The sequence below is a fragment of the Delphinus delphis genome, chromosome X (assembly GCF_949987515.2).
Source record: "Delphinus delphis chromosome X, mDelDel1.2, whole genome shotgun sequence".
In the NCBI taxonomy this organism is placed as follows: domain Eukaryota; kingdom Metazoa; phylum Chordata; class Mammalia; order Artiodactyla; family Delphinidae; genus Delphinus; species Delphinus delphis.
In genome coordinates this window covers 16692130-16702296 of record NC_082704.1, presented here as the reverse complement: position 1 = coordinate 16702296, position 10167 = coordinate 16692130, and the positions used below count along the sequence as shown (strand labels likewise).

At 40.9% G+C, this 10167-nt stretch overlaps 1 protein-coding gene across 1 annotated transcript; it reads left to right on the top strand.

Moving 5' to 3' along the window:
- Window positions 1–2270: 2270 nt before the first annotated feature.
- Window positions 2271–3208, top strand: LOC132418782 (olfactory receptor 1f45-like). Its single transcript, XM_060002767.1, is given in 2 exon segments — window positions 2271–2559; window positions 2562–3208. Coding segments are annotated over 2 exon segments (936 nt in total).
- Window positions 3209–10167: the final 6959 nt, after the last annotated feature.

Here is a 10167-nt window from a genome sequence, read left to right as displayed (position 1 = left end):
TAGTAGATGAGAACATGCAGTTAAATGGAACTGACTGATATGGTGTTTGAAGGTGGAATCAGAAACGTGGACTGTCAAATTTTGCTAATACAGTCTGCATTAGTGAAAAGCCTATATTACATGTACATAATAATATGCCACTTTATTATTTTCAGTACATTCTGTACATATGAAATGGCTAAATGTTGCCTAGCAGAGGTCCCACCAGAACTGATCCTGCCTGATTTATAATCAGCACATTTATTTGTTAGTATGCAAATAAGAACTGCTATAGTACTTGGGGAAAATTGTGTTGTTAAGTAAGTGCAACATTTCTCCTGCAATTTTGCTCCAACTGTTAATTAGTTCTGCTAACCTCTTTTTGCAGATTGTATGAAGTTAAACAGCAAACCAGCAGAAGTATGTGAATTTATACAATGGCAATCCAGTTGTGTTACACTGGGAAGGTTGTATGAAGACATACAGATTTTTTTTTAAGAATTAATTTTTATAGGTTTTATTTATTTATTTATTTATGGCTGTGTTGGGTCTTCGTTGCTGCACGCGGGCTTTCTCTAGTTGTGGCTAGCGGGGACTACTTTTCATTGTGGTTCGCGGGCTTCTCATTGTGATGGCTTCTCCTGCCATGGAGCACCGGCTCTGGGAGCATGGGCTTCAGTAGTTGTAGCACGCAGACTCAGTAGTTGTGGCACACGGGCTTAGTTGCCCCTTGGCATGTGGGATCTTCCCAGACCAGGGCTCGAACCCGTGTCCCCTGCATTGGCAGGTGGATTCTTAACCACTGCGCCACCAGGGAAGCCCAAGACATATAGATTTTTGAGTAAGTAGCAAGTATGTAAAATGGATTTCACAGCAGCATAGATAAGGTACAAGCTGGAATAAGCAAAGACAAAGCTTCCCATTTGTTAGCCCATTTGCTCTCATTTGGACTTACACACATATGGTAAAAACGCTTTGGCATCAAGATTCAAAGTCAATCTCCACCACCTGCTAGCTTTGTGACGTTGGCTGAGCAAGCTCTTATGTGCCTAGAACATAGGTGATGCTCTTCACAAACATGAAGCTGTAAGCAATATAGTAGCAATCGAGCACTGTTGTTAAGTAAGAGGTTCTGAGGTCAGACTGACTGAGCTCAGAATCCTCACTCCACTACACTAGCTATGCATCACTCTTATCAAATTATTTAACTTCTTTAATTCTTGATTTATTCATCTGTAAATGGAACATTTTCTTAGTAGACCTACTCAGCTTACAGAGTTGTGGCTGTAATCAATGTATAATAATAATAATAACAATAACAATAATAACAATAACAATAATAATCAATGTAAAGCACTTAGCACTTGCATGCAACTGCAACATAGTAAGCCCTCAATAAACACTCGCTGTTAAAAGTGTTATCCCAAAACTTTCTTCATTGTGGCTTATGCCCAATCAGCTCCACTATAAATAGCCTTGTTAAGGACACTTACCTTTGCATTGCTTAATTCAGTGGACACCCCTGCATGACTTCAGCAGCATTTATGGCAAATAACTAATTTTTCCTTGTTGAGAAGTAAAAACTGGGAAGTTTTCAGAAAGATCTGAGGAAGAACTAATTACTTAAAGGATAAAATTTTGGATCAGGTGCTGGAAGTAGAGTGTGGCATCTCTCTCTCTGGAACACTAAAACATGATCAGCTAAACCATCACATGCATATTGAATATTTAACTGCCCAAAGACAGAGGCTCAGCTAGATGTTCTCTGAAGGTTTCTTTTTGCCTTTAAAGTTTGTGATTTTTCCAAATTAGTGAATGATATCAGCTACTATTTGTGCAGCAATAGCTAAAATACAGATATGGGCATTTTACATATGTCCTTGCAATCCTCACAAAAATCCTATAAAGTGGGTATTCTCCACATTTTAAAATTGATGAAATAATCTTAGAAAAGCACAGATAACAGTCATGAAGATACTGAGTGGTAAATTCAAAATATTTCTTTTTTAATTTATTCACTCATTCTTGTATAAATACAACCAATATTTATGAACACCTACTATGTGCTGGGCACTGTTTTTAACACTGGTGTATTGCATTGAACATAGTAGATAAAATCAACGCCCTTGTGGAGCTTGTATTTTGGTAAGCAGAAAATAAGACACAAGACTATCTGGTTCAAGGCTTGATTCACTTCTATAATATGGTACAATGTCCTCTGACTGGATTTTGTGTCATGTTACCATTTTACGGTGAAGTCGAATTTTTCCCGTTTTAGACACAGCAAAATCATGCACCAAGGAAACCAAACTATCTCCGAATTTTTCCTCCTCGGACTCACAGTGGTGTCTGAACAGCAGCAGCACATCTTTACGCTGTTTCTGTGCATGTATCTGGTTACCATAGTGGGAAACTTACTCATCATCCTGGCTATTATCAATGACGCTCACCTCCACAGCCCCATGTACTTCTTCCTTGGCAATCTATCCTTCACTGACATCTGCTTCACAACCACTACCATCCCCAAAATGTTGGCAGACATCCAAAGCCAGAGCCTAATCATCTCTTTTGCAGGGTGCCTTCACAAATGTACTTTTTTGTGTTGCTGGTGGACCTGGACAATTTCTTCTTGGCAGCCATGGCATATGACCTGAACATTGCCATCTGTCACCCATTACACTATGCTGCATTACTGAGTCCCAAGGGTTGTGTCCTGCTGGTAGTGACTCCATGGGTTGTCTCTAATCTTGTTTCAGTACTGCATCTCAGTCTGCTGGGCCTCCTGAATTTCTGTGATCAGAGAGAAATCCCACACTTCTGTGACCTGGAAACCATGTTAAGGCTTGCTTGTTTAGACAGCCAGATCAATGATTCGACAATCCTAGTCATTGGGGGATCAGTTATCTTCATCCCATTCACCTTCATTTTTGTCTCCTATTCCCTTATTGGTTGCACTGTACTTAGGATTCCTTCAGCCAAGGGGAAGTGGAAAACATTCTCCACTTGTGGCTCCCATTTCTTAGCTGTGGCCCTCTTCTATGGATCCATTGTTGGGGTCTACTTTCCTCCATCTTCTGCCTACTCAGCAGAAAGGGATAAGGTGGCTGCCATCATGTATACGGTTGTAACTCCCATGATGAAGCCCTTCAGCTATAGTCTAAGGAACAAGGACATGAAAGGAGCACTGAGGAGACTACTCATCAGGGAAATCTATTTCTGGAGATGGTGATCCCTGCTGTAAGAAATACCTGTATCAACTTCTTAGACTTAGATGAGCACACAGAGGATCCAAACCTCAGGCTACTGTGCCACCATGGTAGTTTCTTCCCCATCCATTTCCTGTCCCAAATACAGGTCCAAGACTCTAGATAGGACTCATCTCTCCATAAAAATAATACCAAAATAAAACAAAACAAAAATGCTCCTTTACTCCACAGTCCTTCACAATTTACAAACAGAGTTTTACCTGAATAAGCTTATGGCTGTGTAGTCAGTACTTACTAATTGGTCTCTAATTTTTGGTTGGTGCCTCCCTTCCCCCTCTACCAAACCCTACATGCTAGATCATTGATAGGAAGGAAGGGAGGAAAAGAGGAAGGAAGGAAGAAAACATTGATGACAATAGTTCAAAATATCTTACAGATAATACCATTTTGAAATTCACAACTTCCAAACAATGACTTGATTCACACTAGTATTTTGGGGTGAATACTGTATCATTCTCATGTACTAGGCAAGAAAAAAGATGCACTAATAGAAGATAAACAAACTAAGGCAAAAACTATCATGTCATTTGTCCTGCTCTGAGCCCTACAGAGGCTCCCCAACAAAGCTTAAGTTCTTCAGCATCTAAGATCCTCTACCACCTGCACTCACCTACATTTCCAGAAGTAAGAATCATCATTCGCTATCTGCTCACCATCTTTTGAACACCCTACATCCCAGGTACACTGGACACTTTGTCATTCTTTGGGCAGTGTATGGATTTGCATGACTCTTGTCTTTGTACATGTTACACCCTCTCCTTGGAATATCTGTTCCATTCTCTCTTCCTACAGACATTTGACACTTTTTAAAGGCTCCATCTCAGGTCTTACACTCTCTGTGAATTATTTCATAATTCTTACACCTTTCTAGGTAAAATTATTCCCTTTTCTCCTCTAGGATCCTGTAGCACTTTATTTTACTATTGTATCACTTATCACAATTAATTATAATTATATTTGTCAGTGTTATCCAAGATGATCTGATCTCTTTACAGTGTACAGGAACTATGTTTTATTAGTCTCTGTAGCTCTAGCCTAGTATAATGCCTGAAACAGGGTAGGTATTCAGTAAACCAAATTGAATAAAACAATTGTCATCTCTCAAAACAGAAAATTTATTTTTAGTTTATCTTCTGCTGACTTGTTGAGTAATACTAGATGACTCAATTAATCTCTCTGAGCTTAGTGTCCCATTGATACAATTCATGAAACAGTATACTAACTTTTGCCTCCTAGCTACCCGCATTGATGATATAGAACATGTTAGAGGTTAAAACTTTCTGAGGCTGTTAAAGTGCCACAGTGGGTAGGTGCCAGGAGTCCAAAATAAATCAAGAGAAACATAAAGAAAATCAGGTATTCAACATACACAAGAATATGAGGATTTGAGGTGTGGTTATGAAACTTAAGACATGATACCTGGGTTCTTTTATTCTGTATCTGTGTAATATCCTAACCTTTGATCATGGAGGAAACTTCAGGCTTTCATGCATCTGATACTGCTAAAACATATTCCAGTTACAGTGTCTGGTTGAATGAACCTAGCTCTTTGTTCTGCCTTCAGGGTTGGGTTTGTGGCTTTGCTGCGACACCACAATAGTTCAGTCAGTGCACTCAAAGTGTAGTTTGCCGACCTATGCTAATCACAAAACTATTTGTTACTGGTCAGCAGAGGGATTGAGGTGAGATAAGTTTAGAAACTGAGACAAACATTTAGAAATATAGAGCAATTTCACATTGCTATGAAGTTTTTGTTTTATTTTACAGAAGTATCAGTTTACAAAAATTTGGAAATTAAAAAGTCTAGAAGCACTAGATGCTTCCCTGTCTTCTCCTCCTCCTTCTACTTCTTTTTCTTCTTCTCCTTCTTATACTCCCCTTCCTCCTTTCCCTCCCCAATTTCTCCTTCTCCTTCATCATGTTCAACATAAAATCTTAAGCAGGACTCTGTATGATGAATACCTTTTTAACCAATACCATCAGGGACTGATATTGGATATTTAATTTAAAGCATCAATTAAAGCATTTCTAAAGTATACAAACAGCTCATACAGCTTAATACAAAAAGAAACAAACAACTCAATCGAAACATGGGAAGAAGACCTAAATAGACATTTCTCCAGAGAAGACCTACAGATGGCCAACAGGCACATGAAAAGATGCTCAACATCACTAATTATTAGAGAAATGCAAATCAAACCTACAACGAGGTACCACCTCACACCAATCAGAATGGCCATCATTAAAAAGTCTACAAATAATAAATGCTGGAGAGGATGTGGAGAAAAGGGAACCCTCCTACACTGTTTGTGGGAATGTAAACTGGTGCAGCCAATATGGAGAACAGTATGGAGGTTCCTTAAAAAAGTAAAAATAGAACTACCATATGTTCCTACAATTCTACTCCTGGGCATATATGTGGAAAAAATGAAAACTCTAATTTGAAAAGATACATGCACCCCAATGTTCATAACAGCACTATTTACAATAGCTAATACATGGATGCAACCTAAATGTCCATCAACAGATGAATGGATAAAGAGGATATGGTATATATATATATATAAATGGAATACTACTCAGCCATAAAAAGGATGAAATAATGCCATTTGCAGCAATATGAATGTACCGAGAGATTATCATACTAAGTGAAGTGAGTCAGACAGAGAAAGACATGTATCATGTGATATCACTTATATGTGGAATCTAAACTATGACACAAATGAACTTATCTACAAAACAGAAACAGACTCGCAGACATAGAGAACAGACTAGTGGTTAGCAAAGGGAAAAGGGGGGGAACTCAATTGGGAATATGAGATTAACAGAAACAAACATCTATATTTAAAACAGACAAACAACAAGAACCTACTGTATAGCACAGAGAACTATATTCAATATCTTGCAATAACTTATAATGGAAAAGAATCTGAAAAAGAATATATATATGTGAAACAATCACTTTGCTGTACACCTGAAACATTGCAAATCAACTATACTTCAATTAAATAAATAATTGAAATTTTTTTAAATTAAAAATACATCAATTAAAGCAAAGAGTCATTAAGCTCACACAGCCCCTTAACACTTCATTTTTCAGAATACTCTATTTTGGCTTATTCCATGCAAAGATATATTCCTTAACTCATCTTTTGATGTAGGGGACAAGACCCTTTCTTTGATTATGGATTGACTGATTGTGTTCTGAATAATCACTGTTGAATGAATCTCACATTTTAAAAAATATCATACATTGTTTTATTCTTGATAATAAAACTGGGCCTACTCATGTTATAAAATTTAGAAAATACAGTAAACTATATAAAAGATAAAATTAAAAAATCACCACAATCCCACTTTCTACAGATAGCCATTGTGACATTTTGGTGTATTTTTTTCTATGAAAATATATAAGATATATAAAGAATATATATAAGGATATACATGTAATATAGAAGTTAAACTAGAAATGTAACAGGTGAGGTCTTAGATGTACTTTTGGCATAGATGTATTCCTTTTGATATCAGTGTTGCTAAAGCCTATGCCTTCAAGTCTTTGCACCCCTGTTTAGCTTTGCAACATGCCCTCACCCCACCCCCAGCACTTCCAGCTTCCCCATCCTGCTCTACTTTTGTTTTCTTCAACACTTGCCACCTTTAATCTATTAAAAACTTTTCTCATTTATTATGTTTATTGTTTTCTGTGTGTCTTTTCCTCACCCCTTCAATGTAAGCTCCAAGAAGGCAGGATCTTGCCAGTTTTGTTCAATGATGTATCCCAAATGCCTAAAGCAATGGTAAGTGCAAAGTAGGTGCTAAATAACTCATCGTGAAAGAATGACTTAAGATTATATGAGTCTTGGGGGGGAGTAGTCAAGATTGCGGAATAGGAGGACGTGAAATTCACCTCACCTCACAAGTATATCAAGAATACATCTACAAGTGGAATGATTTTCACAGAACACCTGCTGAACACTAGTGGAAGACCTCGGACACTTAAAAGGACAAGAAAAATCCCCACACAACTGCATAGGATGAAAGGAAGAAAAAAAGAAAAGAGGAAACAGGAAGGGACCAGCACCCCTGGCAGGGAGCTGAAGGTGAAGAGAGGTTCCCACACTCAGAAAAGCCCTGCTCACGGTGGGGAAATCAGCTGGGACAGAAAGAGACCTTCGGGGAATCAGAGGGGAATGCAGTAACCAGTCTGTGGAAGGCAGGACAAAGTAAGAACTGTGCACATGGTCTGTGCCACAGCCCTGCACACCCCAGCATAAGTCATGTGTCCCCTGGTAGAGTGGGGGCCTGGGAGCTGGAAAGTGGGGTATGGACAGTGGACCCAAGGAAGGGACAGCTGTTGGCTGTGAAGAGACAGCCTGAAGGGATGGAGTAAGGAGCCCCACAACTGGGAAAGTTGCAGAAGAAGCCTGGGCCACCATAGAAGCAAGGTGCCACTGTTGAGTGGCATGCAAGGGGCAGGGTCAGCATTGCAACCCCTTCCCCCCTCACTGGCCCCTGCCTCCGTGGGCACTGGGGGGGGCACCCATCTGAACAGGCTCGCCCGCTCCTCAAGCCAAGGCCTCCTCCATCTGTGCAGGCTCCAAGGTCCTGAGTGCTGACACTGCCAAAGCCTCTGTTGGCTGCACAGGCCCCGGTGGGCCCACGCATGCCGCTCATGCCAAAGCCTCCTTGGGAATCAGCCCTGGGTGCCCCAGCCTGAGATGGGAATCTGCCAATGCTGGCAGGGGCTGAGCGCTAAAGTGTGGGGTTAGGAGAGTGGATCAGAGAGAGGACCGCTATCGGCTGCTTGGAGGAAACCTGAGGGGATGGGAGTGAGGGGCTCCGAGGACAGGAGTGAGGAGCTCCATGGCCAGGAATGCTCCTAGAGGAAGCGTGGTCTGCCTTGGAAACAAGGCACCATTGCTGAGTGGTGTGCAAGGGGCGGAGCCTACATCCCAGACTCTCTCCCCACATGCCAGCCCCTGCCTCTGTGGGCACTGGGAGGGACTCCCACCAGAGCAAGCACACTGTAGGCTGTTGCAACTTCCTTCCAGTCTCTGCCACCACAGGCACTTTGCGCATGCCCTAGTTGTGGCCGCCTTATCCTTCCCCAGCCTGAGCAAGTAAGTGTGCCCCAATCAGTTACTGCTTTTGGCCCCTCTCGTCTGGGCAGGGAAAAGATGCCTGAGGGTGGCCCACATGCAGAGGTGGGGCCAAAAGCAAAGCTGAGCTCCAGGGGCTGTGTGACTAAGGAAGAGGAACAGAAATCTCTTCCTTGCACCTGCACAAACTGTGGATTAAATCCTGGCAATCGGCATGGTAAACCCTGCATCTGTGGAATATCTGAATGGGCAAGTGCTCCCACGACTGAGACCAGTCTAGCTTTAGCAGCTGTGAACTTTGGGGGCAAGTACACATGGGAGTTGTGCCAGGTCAGAGTCTGAGCTGACCCCACAGTGCCCACAGTGGGTCCAGAGACCTACCTAGAGGTATTGGAGAGCCTGCTGTGGAGGCAGGGTTTGGCTGTGGCTCACTGTGGGGGTAAGGACACTGACAGTGGAGGCCCCAGGAAAATATTATTATTACTATTTTTTTGTTTTGTTTTGTTCTTTTTTGTTGTTTTTATTTTTTTTCTTTTTTTAACTTTTTAATGTATTTTTTCTTTTAATATTTTTACTTTACTTTTTTGTTGTTTCTGTTCTTATTTTTGTTTTATTTTTATCTTTTTTTGATTGTTTTTCTGTGTTTGTTTTATTTTTTTTTTTTTAGTTTGCTTTCTGTTTTTCTTTTTTGTGTGTTTTGTTTTTATTGTTTCCATTTTGGGTTTTTTTTTTGGTTGGTTTTTCTCTTATTTTGTTTTCTTTGTGTTTTGGGGTCTGTTTCATAGTTTGTTTATTTTGTTTTGCTTTTATCACTTGTCTTGGGTTTTGTTTTCTTTTCCTTTTCTTTTGGCTGTTGTTGCTGCTGTTTCTTTGTTTTTGTTTTTGCTATTTGCCTTGGGTTTTGTTTGACTGCTTCTTTTCTTTTCTTTTTTTTTTTTTTTTTTGGCTGCACTGCCTGGCTTGAGGGGTCTTGGTTCCCCGGCCAGGGGTTGGGACTGGGCCTCTGGGATGGGAGTGCTGAGTCCAGGATGCTGGAACACCAGATAATTCCTGGCCCCAGAAAATGTTAATAGGCCTGAGTGCTCCCAGAGGTATACATCTTGACACCAAAACCCACTTTCACCCAAATGCCTGCATGCTCCAATGCTGGACGCCTCTCGCCAAACAACCAGAAAGACAGGAACACAGCCCCAACCATCAGCAAGACAGGCTGCCTAAAGTTGTACTAAGCTCACAGACACCCCAAAGCACAACCCCTGATGAAGGCCTGCCCATCAGAGGGGCAAGACTCAGCTCCACCCACCACAGTGCAGGCACCAGTCCCTCTCACCAAGAGGCCTACACAAGCCTCTGGACCAACCTCAACAACCAGGGGGCAGGCACCAGAAGCAAGAGCAAGACCCTGCAGCCTGCTGAAAGGAGACCACAAACACAGTAAGTTAGACAAAATAAGATGACAGAGAAATATGTTGCAGATGAAGGAGAAAGGTAAAAACTCACAAGACCAAATAAATGAAGAGGAAAACAGTAATCTATCTAAAAAAGAATTCAAAGTAATGACATTAAAGGTGAATGAAGATCTCAGAAATAGAAGGGAGGCATAGATTGAGAAGATACAAGAAATGTTTAACAAGGACATAAAAGAACTACAGAACAAACAAACAGTGATGAACAACACAATAACTGAAATGAGGGACTTCTCTGGTGGTCTAGTGGTTAGGACTTCACCTTCCAATGCAGGGGATGTGGGTTCAATCCCTGGTCAGAGAGCTAAGGTCTCACATGCCTTGTGGCCATAAAAACAAAACATAAAACAAAAGCAA